General features: G+C 46.8%; 1 protein-coding gene across 1 annotated transcript in view; it reads right to left on the reverse strand.

Moving 5' to 3' along the window:
• Positions 1-13,741, reverse strand: part of als2a (alsin Rho guanine nucleotide exchange factor ALS2 a) — an 88,281-nt gene that overhangs the window by 53,881 nt on the left and 20,659 nt on the right. Inside the window, exons 7-11 of the mRNA XM_036959503.1 lie at positions 10,896-11,149; positions 10,509-10,586; positions 8,394-8,501; positions 5,447-5,560; positions 4,154-4,325 (exon numbers count right to left, since the gene is read on the reverse strand). Of these exons, the coding sequence (XP_036815398.1) occupies positions 4,154-4,325; positions 5,447-5,560; positions 8,394-8,501; positions 10,509-10,586; positions 10,896-11,149 (726 nt within the window). The remainder of the gene's footprint in view (positions 1-4,153; positions 4,326-5,446; positions 5,561-8,393; positions 8,502-10,508; positions 10,587-10,895; positions 11,150-13,741) is intronic.

Raw genomic sequence — 13,741 nt, forward strand, 5'->3', positions numbered from 1 at the left:
TAGGGATTCCCCTGACACCGCCTGGTATAGAGGTCCTGGATGGCAGGAAACTTGGCCCCAGTGATGTACTGGGCAGTACACAATACCCTCTGTAGTGCCTTATGGTCGGATGCTGAGCAGTTGCCATACCAGGTGGTGATGCAACCAGTCAGGATGTTCGATGGTGGAGCTGTAGAACCTTTTGAGGATCTGAGGACCAATGCCACATCTTTTTAGTTTCCTGAGGGGGAATAGGTTTTGTCGTGCCCTCTTCACGACTGTCTTGGTGTGTTCGGACCATTCTAGTTTGTTGGTGATGTGGACACCAAGAACTTGAAGCTCTCAACTTGTTCCACTACAGCCCTGTCCATGTGAATGGGGGTGTGCTTGGCCCTCCTTTTCCTGTAGTGAACGATCATCTCCTTTGTCTTGCTCACGTTGAGGGAGATGTTGTTTTCCTGGTACCACACTGCCAGGTCTCTGACCTCCTCCCTATAGGCGGTCTCATCATTGTTGATCAGGTCTACCACCATTGTATCGTCAGCAGCTTAATGATGGTGTTGGAGTCGTGCTTGGCCACGCAGTCGTGGGTGAACAGGGAGTACAGGAGGGGCCTAAGCACACACCCCTGAGTGGGCCCCTGTGTTGAGTATCAATGTGGCAGATGTTTTTGCCATTTAGGCAGGTTACCTTCTCTTTCAGGGACTATGGTGGTCTGCTTGAAACATGTAAGTATTAAAGACTCGGTCAGGGAGCGGTTGAAAATGTCAGTGAAGATACTTGCCAGTTGGTCCGAGCATGCTCTGAGTACACGTCCTGGTAGTCCGTCTGGCCCTACGGCCTTGTGAATGTTGACCGGTTTAAAGATCTTGCTCACATTGGCTACAGAGAGCGTGATCACACAGTTGTCCAGAACAGCTGGTGCTCTCATGCATGCTTCAGTGTTGCTTGCCTTGAAGCAAACATAAAAAAAGCATTTAGCCCGTCTGGTAGGCTCGCATCACTGGGCAGCTCACGGCTGGGTTTCCCTTTGTAGTAATTAACCGTTTGCAAGCTCTGCCACATCCGACGACTGTCAGAGCCGGTGTAGTAGGATTCAAACTTAGTCCTGTATTGACGCTTTGCCTGTTTGATAGTTCGTCTGAGGGCATAGCGAGATTTATAAACGTCCATTTTAGTGTCCCGCTCCTTGAAAGAGGCAGCCCCTGCCTTTAGCTCAGTGTGGATGTTTCTTGTAATCCATGGCTTCTGGTTAGGATATGTACGTATGGTCACTGTGGGGACGACGTTGTTGATACACTTATTGATGAAGCCGGTGACTGAGGTGGTATACTCCTCAATGCCTTGGGTGAATCACGGAACATATTCCAGTCTGTGCTGGAGTTTTTGCTTGTAAGCATGAATCAGGAGGATAGAATTATGGACAGATTTAACAAATGGAGGGTGGGGGAGAGCATTGTACGTGTCTCTGTGTGTGGAGTAAAGGTGGTCTATATTTATTTTCCTCAGGTTGCACATGATACATGCTGATAGAAATGAGGTAAAACGGATTTAAGTTTGCCTGCATTAAAGTCCCCGGCCACTAGGAGCGCTGCTTCTGGATGAGCACTTTCTTGTTTGCTTAAGGCCTATTACAGCTCGTTGAGTGGCCTTATACAGCTCGCTGAGTGGCCTTATACAGATTGTTGAGTGCGGTCTTAGTGCCAGCATCGGTCTGTGGTGGTAAATAGACGGCTACGAATAATATAGACGAGAACTCTCTTGGTAGATAGTGTGGTCTACAGTTTATCATGAGGCACTCTACCTCAGACGAGCAATACCTTGAGATGACCTTAATATTAGACATTGCGCATCAGCTGTTATTGACAAATAGACCTATTATCAGCTGTTATTGACAAACCTCCACCTCTCCTCTTGCCGGACATAGCTGTTCTGTCCTGCCGATGCACGGAAAACCCAGCCAACTGTATGGGTTAGGGTTAGGGAAAACCAACTGTATATTATCCATGTCGTAGTTCAGCCACGACTTGGTGAAACATAAGATATCACAGGTTTTGATGTCACGGTGGTAGGATAGTCTTAAACGGAGAACATCCAGTTTATTCAAAATCAAATCAATGTTTATTGGTCACATACACATGGTTAGCAGATGTTAATGTGAGTGTAGCGAAATGCTTGTGCTTCTAGTTCTGACAGTGCAGTAATATCTAACAAGTAATCTAACACTTTCACAACAACTACCTAATACACACATCTAAAGGGGGGAATGAGAATATGTACATATAAATATATGGATGACTGAGTGGCATAGGCAAGGTGCAATAGATGGTAAAAAATATAGTATATACATGTGATATGAGTAATGTAAGATGTGTAAACTAGAGGTTGACCGATTAATCGGAATGGCCGATTAATTAGGGCCGATTTCAAGTTTTCATAACAATCGGAAATCTGTATTTTTGGGAGCCGATTTTCAATTTTTTTTAAATATATTTTTTTACACCTTTATTTAATCTTTATTTAACTAGGCAAGTCAGTTAAGAACACATTCTTATTTTCAACGACGGCCTAGGAACAGTGGGTTAACTGCCTGTTCAGGGGAAGAAAGACAGATTTTTACCTTGTCAGCTCGGGGGATCCAATCTTGCAACCTTACAGTTAACTAGTCCCACGCAATAACGACCTGCCTCTCTCTCGTTGCACTCCACAAGGGACTGCCTGTTACGCAAATGCAGTAAGCCAAGTTAAGTTCCTAGCTAGCATTAAACTTATCTTATAAAAAACTATCAATTATAATCACTAGTTAACTACACATGGTTGATGATATTATCTAGCGTGTCCTGTGTTGCATATAATCTGACTGAGCATACAAGTATCTAAGTATCTGTCTGAGCGGTGGTAGGCAGAACCAGGCGCGTAAACATTCATTCAAACAACACTTTCGTGCGTTTTGCCAGCAGCTCTTCGTTGTGCGTCAAGCATTGCACTGTTTATGACTTCAAACCTATCAACTCCCGAGATGAGGCTGGTGTGACCGAAGTGAAATGGCTGGCTAGTTAGCGCGCGCTAATAGTGTTTCAAACTTCACTCGCTCTGAGCCTTGGGGTGGTTGTTTCCCTTGCTCTGCATGGGTAACGCTGCTTACGGAGGCTATACTGTTACACTGGCAATACTAAAGTGCCTATAAGTACATCCAATAGTCAAAGGTTAATGAAATACAAATTGTATAGAGGGAAATAGTCCTATAATAACTACAACCTAAAACTTCTTACCTGGGAATATTGAAGACTCATGTTAAAAGGAACCACCAGCTTTCATATGTTCTCATGTTCTGAGCAAGGAACTGAAACGTTAGCTTTCTTACATAGCACATATTGCACTTTTACGTTCTTGACAATGATCCCAAACACAGCCAGTCTCCAGATCTCAACCCCATAGAAAATCTTTGGAGGGAGTCGAAAATCCGTGTTGCCCAGCAACAGCCCCAAAACATCACTGCTCTAGAGGAGATCTGCATGGAGGAATGGGCCAAAATACCAGCAACAGTGTGTGAAAACCTTGTGAAGACTTACAGAAAACGTTTGACCTCTGTCATTGCCAACAAAGGGTATATAACAAAGTATTGAGATAAACTTTTGTTATTGACCAAATACTTATTTTCCACCACAATTTGTAAATAAATTCATTAAAAATCCTACAACGGGATTTTCTGGATTTTTTTTTTTCTCATTTTGTCTGTCATAGTTGAAGTGTACCTATGACGAAAATTACAGGCCTCTCTCATCTTTTTAAGTGGGAGAACTTGCACAAATGGTGGCTGACTAAATACTTTTTTGCCCTACTGTATGTCGAACACACATCCTCCGCCTTTGCCACCTTCTATAGGAATTTAACGACTGCATAGGGCTATGTTCAGTCAGGTCAGTCAGTCAGACCAGTCAGTCAGGTTCATTCAGTCAGGTTTAGTCAGGCCAGTCAGTCAGATGTTGAACACACATCCTCAGCCTTTGCCACCTTCTATAGGAATTGAACGACTGCATAGGGCTATGTTTTGGATGACTGGCTACAAATGTTTATTGAATTGTTTTATTTCTGCCTTTTCTATTCCAGACATTCTGAAGCATCCCACGTATGTAACTTTAGTCTTTCACTTTCCGTTTGTCTTTCGTCTCACCTTTCCTCAGTAGAGGGCTGACCACCCGCTTGTTGACGTCTCTGAGCCTGCAGTAATACTTCCTGTCTGCTGCAGCCAGCTCGTGAAGAGCAGAGATGAACCCCATCACGTTGAGGTCAGCCTGGGCTAGACAGGACTGTCCTCCGCCATACACACTGCTGATGTAGCCCATCTAGACGGGAAGACACCAACACATTACATAGCAATATTTTATGTGGCATGTTATGATATTGCCCAGATACATGACTGTAGGCTCTTACGGAGTTAGCCTACGAATCTACAGTCAAGTCTCAGGGGACAAGTTACTGGTAGGAGTCTACAGCCAAGTCTCAGGGACAAGTTACTGGTAGGAGTCTACAGTCAAGTCTCAGGGGACAAGTTACTGGTAGGAGTCTACAGTCAAGTCTCAGGGGACAAGTTACTGGTAGGAGTCTACAGCCAAGTCTCAGGGACAAGTTACTGGTAGGAGTCTACAGCCAAGTCTCAGGGGACAAGTTACTGGTAGGAGTCTACAGTCAAGTCTCAGGGACAAGTTACTGGTAGGAGTCTACAGTCAAGTCTCAGGGGACAAGTTACTGGTAGGAGTCTACAGTCAAGTCTCAGGGGACAAGTTACTGGTAGGAGTCTACAGTCAAGTCTCAGGGGACAAGTTACTGGTAGGAGTCTACAGCCAAGTCTCAGGGACAAGTTACTGGTAGGAGTCTACAGCCAAGTCTCAGGGGACAAGTTACTGGTAGGAGTCTACAGTCAAGTCTCAGGGACAAGTTACTGGTAGGAGTCTACAGCCAAGTCTCAGGGGACAGGTTATTGGTAGGAGTCTACAGCCAAGTCTCAGGGACAAGTTACTGGTAGGAGTCTACAGTCAAGTCTCAGGGGACAGGTTATTGGTAGGAGTCTACAGCCAAGTCTCAGGGACAAGTTACTGGTAGGAGTCTACAGCCAAGTCTCAGGGACAAGTTACTGGTAGGAGTCTACAGCCAAGTCTCAGGGGACAAGTTACTGGTATGTTTAAGAAGTTATAATAAATTATAAAATCAAGAAAAAGTAGCACTCTGTTTCCGCATAGATGTGATTGATTTATTAACAGGGGAAACTAACAGACAGTATCTAAACAGAGTGCTCTTTTTCCACTCTCCTGGATAGTCACCTGTCGAAGTGTTCTGGGGTAAAGGAATGTTGTGGGATTTTACTCAGTTCCTCAGTCGAGGACCCTTTCGTTCAAGCTGGGCCGAAGCGCGTTTGGGTAAAAACGTTCTTCCTACATATTATAGAGAGGCATTATGTTCTACTCACATTCATACAGAAGGGCAGTAGGACAGGTCTGAGGGTGTACGTGTCAGTTCTAGAGGGAGAGCTCTCAGTTGACCCTGTCCCAGGTATGTGGTTCTCGGGTGTGGTCTCCATCACCTGAATTAATTCATTAATACTTTATTGTTCCATAGGGAAATTTGTTCACCAACTATAAAGGCATTCCTGTCATACATTCACTGACTATACAAACACACACACACACACACACGCACGCACACACACACACACTGCAGAAGGGGAAGAGACTCCTCCAGAAACCTATTGATTCAGCAGATACTGAAAAATGACTCTACATGTACAGTAACATAAACCGAAGAAATACAGAAATGAAACAATCTACAAGTTCTCACAATATAAACAACGACAAGTTGCGTAACATGTTTAAAAAAGATATCTTCACGCTCGACAGTTTCCCGTGTCAAGAATGATCCACCACCCAAAGGACATCCAGTCAACTGGACACAACTGTGGGAAGCATTGGAGTCAAGATGGACCAGCATCCCTGTGGAACGCTTTCAACACCTTGTAGAGTCAACATGGACCAGCATCCCTGTGGAACGCTTTTAGACACCTTGTAGAGTCAACATGGACCAGCATCCCTGTGGAACGCTTTTAGACACCTTGTAGAGTCAACATGGACCAGCATCCCTGTGGAACGCTTTCAACACCTTGTAGAGTCAACATGGACCAGCATCCCTGTGGAACGCTTTTAGACACCTTGTAGAGTCAACATGGACCAGCATCCCTGTGGAACGCTTTCGACACCTTGTAGAGTCAACATGGACCAGCATCCCTGTGGAGGTCGTTCAACACCTTGTAGAGTCAACCTGGACCAGCATCCCTGTGGAACGCTTTAGACACCTTGTAGAGTCAACATGGACCAGCATCCCTGTGGAACGCTTTTAGACACCTTGTAGAGTCAACATGGACCAGCATCCCTGTGGAACGCTTTCAACACCTTGTAGAGTCAACATGGACCAGCATCCCTGTGGAACGCTTTCAACACCTTGTAGAGTCCACATGGGCCAGCATCCCTGTGGAACGCTTTAGACACCTTGTAGAGTCAACATGGACCAGCATCCCTGTGGAACGCTTTTAGACACCTTGTAGAGTCAACATGGACCAGCATCCCTGTGGAGGTCGTTCAACACCTTGTAGAGTCCATGACCCCGACAAATTGAGGCTGTTCTGAACACCTTCCTAACTCAATATTAGGAAGATGCTCCTAATGTTTTGTACACTCAGTGTATTTAGCATCACAAGACACAACACATGACTTATACAGTACACAACACATGTAAAATCCGGTTCAGATGCATTAGCCAACATAAGACGAGACACAAAACTATCCCGTTTTAGAATTTAGGGTTGTAGAACAGCTGACTAAAGACCAGGCATTCACATTCATTTTGTTTTATTTTATTAATTTAACCTTTATTTCACTAGGTAAGTCAGTTAAGAACAAATTCTTTTTTACAATGACGGCCTACCCCGGCCAAACCTGGACGACGCTCGGCCAATTGTGCGCCACCCTATGGGACTCCCAATTATGGCCCGGTCGTGATACAGCCTGGAATCGAACCAGGGTGTCTGTAGTGACGCCTCTATCACTGAGATGCAGTGCCTTAGACCGCTGCGCCTCTCGGGAGCCCAGAGTAAGAAGACCAGCTGTGCAGTTGAGACCGTTTCCACAGTAACGGTGCCTCTGTGATGACAGTTTGAAACAAAGCTATCCTATGCTGTAACAAACTGAATACATGCACTTTGTAGTGAAATATCAGCAAGCTAGGCTAGCTACTACTGCAGCTATACAGCTAGCTAGGTGTCCGCTTGGCTAGCTACTACTGCAGCAATACAGCTAGCTAGGTGTCCGCTTGGCTAGCTACTACTGCAGCAATACAGCTAGCTAGGTGTCCGCTTGGCTAGCTACTACTGCAGCAATACAGCTAGCTAGGTGTCCGCTTGGCTAGCTACTACTGCAGCAATACAGCTAGCTAGGTGTCCGCTTGGCTAGCTACTACTGCAGCAATACAGCTAGCTAGGTGTCCGCTTGGCTAGCTACTACTGCAGCAATACAGCTAGCTAGGTGTCCGCTTGGCTAGCTACTACTGCAGCAATACAGCTAGCTAGGTGTCCGCTTGGCTAGCTACTACTGCAGCAATACAGCTAGCTAGGTGTCCGCTTGGCTAGCTACTACTGCAGCTATACAGCTAGCTAGGTGTCCGCTAGGCTAGCTACTACTGCAGCTATACAGCTAGCTAGGTGTCCGCTTGGCTAGCTACTACTGCAGCTATACAGCTAGCTAGGTGTTCGCTTGCCTAGCTAGCAAGCTAGCTGCTTGGCTGAACACAGAACGTCAGCGCGCTGTTCTCTGATTGGCCAAAGGGACCCGTCTCGCCGTAAGTCTTCGGTCAAGATTTGACAAAGGGCGGCAGATAGCATAGTGTTTAAGAGTGTTGGGCCAAAAACCGAATGATCGCTGGTTCAAACCCCGGGCCGACTAGGTGAAAAATATGTCGATGTACCCCTGAGCAGGGCACTTACCTCTAATTGCTCCTGTAAGTCTGCAAAATTACTCAAATGTAATACTGTATTTTGGAAACTTCAGCAGCCGACGTGAGACGTTCTAAAACGACATCGTTCAGACGAAGCAAACTGTTGTAGAACGAACTCATTACGAACGTTGTGTCACGTCTCGTCTACTGTATCTGAACTGGGCTTTACAGGACATACTGACCTGTTGACCTCTGTAGCAGGGGACATACTGACCTGTTGACCTCTGTAGCAGGGGACATACTGACCTGTTGACCTCTGTAGCAGGGGACATACTGACCTGTTGACCTCTGTAGCAGGGGACATACTGACCTGTTGACCTCTGTAACAGAGGACATACTGACCTGTTGACCTCTGTAACAGAGGACATACTGACCTGTTGACCGCTGTAACAGAGGATGGGCTGGCAGCAGTCACCATCAGCCAGGAAAACACTGTGGCTCTGCCCAGCTGCCAGGTCCCACACACGCAGACCCTCTGACATCTGAGAGGAGGTCAAAACACACACACACAAACAAACACAGATCAGCAAGGAACACACTGTGGCTCTGCCCTACCACCAGGTCCCACACAAACAGACCCTCTGACATCGGAGTGTGATTTGACAGGCCAAATATAATGCATGACAACAACAGTAGGAATTGGCTTTACAGCAGATAACAGATCTGGGACCACCAAGCTAGACCTGCAGGCTAGACCACCAGACTTGACCACCAGCGATGCAGGCTAGACCACCAGACCAGCAGGCTAGACCACCAGACCTGCAGGCTAGACCACCAGACCTGCAGGCTAGACCACCAGACCTGCAGGCTAGACCACCAGACCAGCAGCGCAGTATAACCATGAAGAACTAAAGACAAGAACATACAGTGCCTTGCGAAAGTATTCGGCCCCCTTGAACTTTGCGACCTTTTGCCACATTTCAGGCTTCAAACATAAAGATATAAAACTGTATTTTTTTGTGAAGAATCAATAACAAGTGGGACACAATCATGAAGTGGAACGACATTTATTGGATATTTCAAACTTTTTTAACAAATCAAAAACTGAAAAATTGGGCGTGCAAAATTATTCAGCCCCTTTACTTTCAGTGCAGCAAACTCTCTCCAGTGAGGATCTCTGAATGATCCAATGTTGACCTAAATGACTAATGATGATAAATACAATCCACCTGTGTGTAATCAAGTCTCCGTATCAATGCACCTGCACTGTGATAGTCTCAGAGGTCCGTTAAAAGCGCAGAGAGCATCATGAAGAACAAGGAACACACCAGGCAGGTCCGAGATACTGTTGTGAAGAAGTTTAAAGCCGGATTTGGATACAAAAAGATTTCCCAAGCTTTAAACATCCCAAGGAGCACTGTGCAAGCGATAATATTGAAATGGAAGGAGTATCAGACCACTGCAAATCTACCAACACCTGGCCGTCCCTCTAAACTTTCAGCTCATACAAGGAGAAGACTGATCAGAGATGCAGCCAAGAGGCCCATGATCACTCTGGATGAACTGCAGAGATCTACAGCTGAGGTGGGAGACTCTGTCCATAGGACAACAATCAGTCGTATATTGCACAAATCTGGCCTTTATGGAAGAGTGGCAAGAAGAAAGCCATTTCTTAAAGATATCCATAAAAAGTGTCGTTTAAAGTTTGCCACAAGCCACCTGGGAGACACACCAAACATGTGGAAGAAGGTGCTCTGGTCAGATGAAACCAAAATTGAACTTTTTGGCAACAATGCAAGACGTTATGTTTGGCGTAAAAGCAACACAGCTCATCACCCTGAACACACCATCCCCACTGTCAAACATGGTGGTGGCAGCATCATGGTTTGGGCCTGCTTTTCTTCAGCAGGGACAGGGAAGATGGTTAAAATTGGATGGAGCCAAATACAGGGCCATTCTGGAAGAAAACCTGATGGAGTCTGCAAAAGACCTGAGACTGGGACGGAGATTTGTCTTCCAACAAGACAATGATCCAAAACATAAAGCAAAATCTACAATGGAATGGTTCAAAAATAAACATATTAAGTCCAGACCTGAATCCAATCGAGAATCTGTGGAAAGACCTGAAAACTGCTGTTCACAAATGCTCTCCATCCAACCTCACTGAGCTTGAGCTGTTTTGCAAGGAGGAATGGGAAAAAATGTCAGTCTCTCGATGTGCAAAACTGATAGAGACATACCCCAAGCGACTTACAGCTGTAATCGCAGCAAAAGGTGGCGCTACAAAGTATTAACTTAAGGGGGCTGAATAATTTTGCACGCCCAATTTTTCAGTTTTTGATTTGTTAAAAAAGTTTGAAATATCTAATAAATGTCGTTCCACTTCATGATTGTGTCCCACTTGTTGTTGATTCTTCACAAAAAAATACAGTTTTATATCTTTATGTTTGAAGCCTGAAATGTGGCAAAAGGTCGCAAAGTTCAAGGGGGCCGAATACTTTCGCAAGGCACTATATGCCCTCCATAGTAGGTAAATGTAGGTAGAGTACCTTGGCCTGTTGAGGCATGGTAGTGGGGCTGTTCATGTGTCCCAACTGGCCGGATCTGTTGCTGCCCCACGAAAACACCTGGGGTGATAGAGCCGGGTTATATTACACACCAGTCTCTCCATTTATAGGACACTACAATATTAGCTACGTTGCGCTACATTTGCTCACACCATAACAACTTCTTAACAGTCTCTCCTCTAAATTCAAAAGAAGCGAGGCAATCAAATAAATACAATGCTAAAATGGCTAATGACTTTGCAATAGGATAAGGCGATGGGATAGGGCGATAGGATAGGGCGATGGGATATGGCGATGGGATAAGGCGATGGGATAAGGCGATAGGATAGGATAAGGGTACTGTGAGTGTGATGGGGACTGTGTTTTTACCTGACACTGTGCAGACAGGGCCAGAGAGTGGTGTGTTCCTGCCACTACCTTCACTACCTCCTCTCCATTCAGGCTCTTGATACACAGCGGCTGGAGCCTGGGTAGCTGGTCTCCGTGGCCCAGCTGTCCCTCCTGGCCCCGGCCCCAGCTCCACACCTCTGTGTTCAGGGAGGGCAGAGACTCCACTACCTCCTCCTTCCTTGGCACATTGGGCCTGGAGCGGGAGCTCCTCCTGCCGGGGAACTCAGGGGATGCTGGACGGAAAAACAAAAGGCACCAAAATGTTATTTGACATATGACTTACCGTATAATGAGTACTATAAATGAGTTAGAATTGAGTTATAGAGAGAGGGGGTGCTGGAAAACCCAGCTTCGGACATACAACATAGTTGATACAGCTATTTCAACACGGTTCTAATCTCAAGGGTCTTTCTGGGTTAAATAAAGGACGGATCGCACATTATAATATGAAAGTGCTGTAAAAACCAGCGCTTAGCAGACAATATGACAGAAATAGAAACTGCTGGAATGCAATTTTAAACTTCTAAAAACCAGAAGTCTATCAGGGTTGACCATGGGACTGAACACATCCCTCTGCAACTGGATCCTGGACTGGCAAGGGGACTGGGAATATGGTTGAACACAAACAGTCCAGTTATGTCCACCGTAAGGCAATCCAACACGCTGTCAGTACAGAGACAAAGTGGAGATGAAATTCAACGACTCAGACACAAGACGTATGTGGCAGGGTCTACAGACAATCACGGATTACAGTGGCAAAACCGGCCACGTCGCTGACACCGATGTCTTGCTCCCGGACAAGCTAAACACCTTCTTCACCGGCTTTGAAGATAACACAGTGCCATGGAAGCAGGCTGCTCCCGAGTACCGTGGGCTCTCGTTCTCCGTGACCGACGTAAGACATTTAAGCATGTTAACCCTTGCAAGGCTGTCGGCCCATACGTCAACCCTAGCCACGCCCAGCTGGCTGGTGTGTTTACGGACGCTTTCAATCTCTCCCTATCCCAGTCTGCTGTCCCCACTTGCTTCAAGATGGACACCATTGTTCATGTACCCAAGAAAGCGAAGGTAACTTAACTAAATGACTATCACCCAGAAGCACTCCCTTCTGTCATCATAAAGTGCTTTGAGAGACTAGGATCAAGGAACATATCACCTCTACCTTACATGACACCCTAAACCAAAGGGGGGCAAAGCACGGTCCGTGGGCCATAACCGGCCCGTCGAGCACTTCAACGAGACATTTTACCCATTTTTATCTCCCCAATTTCATGGTATCCAATTGGTAGTTACAGTCTTGTTCCCTCAACTGCAACTCCCGTAAGGAGTCAGGAGAGGCAAAGGTCGAGAGCCGTGCGTCCCCCGAAACACGACCCAACCAGGCCGCACTGCTTCTTGACACAATGCCCGCTTAACCCGGAAGCCAGTCGCGCCAATGTGTCAGAGGAAACACTGTACACCTGGCGACCGTGTCAGCGTACATGCTCCTGGCCTGCCACAGGAGTCGCTAGAGCGCGACGGGACAAGGAAATTTCGGCCCGCCAAACCCTCTCCTAACCCAGACGACGCTGGGCCCATTGTGCGCAGTCTCGGGGGTCTCCCAGTCACGGCCAGCTGTGACACAGCCACAGGTCTGTAGTGACGCCTCAAGCACTGCGATGCCTTACACCGCTGCGCCACTCGGGAAGCCCCCGCAAATTGATTTTACCAAACAATTGGTTGCCCAAAAAATGCATCCCTCAGTTGAATGACAAAATCCCGATGTGGCCCTCGAGCCAAAAGGTATGCCCACATCTGCCCTACACCCACTTCAGTTTGCAAACCGCCACAATAGTTCCACAGACGATACAATCGCCATCTCACCTAGACAAGAGGAAGAATGCTGTTCATTGACTACAGAACAGCCTTCAACACCATAACCCTCCAAGCTCATCATTAAGCTCGGGAACCTGGGTCTGTACCCCGCCCTGTCCAACTGGGTCTTGGACCCCAGGTGGTGAAGGTAGGAAACAACACCTCCACTATGCTGATCCTCAACACATGGGCACCACAAGGGTGCGTGCTCAGCCCCCTCCTGTACTCCCTGTTCACCCATGACTGCGTGGCCACGCAAGCCTCAAACTCAATCATGAAGTTTGTAGACGACCCAACAGTAGTAGGCCTGATTACCAACAATGACAAGACAGCCTACAGGGAGGAGGTGAGGGCACTCGGAGTGTGGTGTCAGGAAAACAACCTCTCACTCAACGTCAACACAACAAAGGAGATGATCGTGGACTACAGGAGAGAGCAGACTCCCCCTACCCTACAGGAGACGCCCCCTACCCACATTGACGGGACCGCAATGGAGAAAGTGAAAAGCTTCAAGTTCCTCGGCGTACACATCACTGACAATCTGAAATGGTCCACTCACAGAGATGCAACAGCTCCTCTTCAACCTCAGGAGGCTGAAGAAATGTGTCTTGGCCCCTAAGACCCTCACAAACTTTTACAGATGCACAATTGAGAGCATCCTGTCAGGCTGTATCACCGCCTGGTACGACAACTGCACCGGCAGCAACCACAGGGCTCTCTAGACAGTGGTGCGTTCTGCCCAACGGATCACCAGCGGGCACACTGCCTGCCCTCCAGGACACCTACAGCACCCAATGTCACAGGAAGGCCAAAAAGGTCATCATGGACATCAACAACCTGAGCCAATGCCTGTTCACCCCGCGACCATCCAGAAGGCGAGGTCAGTACAGGTGCATCAAAGCTGGGGCCGAGAGACTAAAAAACAGCTTCTATCTCAAGGCCATCAGACTGTTAAATAGACATCACAAGCC

This window comes from Oncorhynchus mykiss, chromosome 22 (genome assembly GCF_013265735.2).
Source record: "Oncorhynchus mykiss isolate Arlee chromosome 22, USDA_OmykA_1.1, whole genome shotgun sequence".
Classification (NCBI taxonomy): Eukaryota; Metazoa; Chordata; class Actinopteri; order Salmoniformes; family Salmonidae; genus Oncorhynchus; species Oncorhynchus mykiss.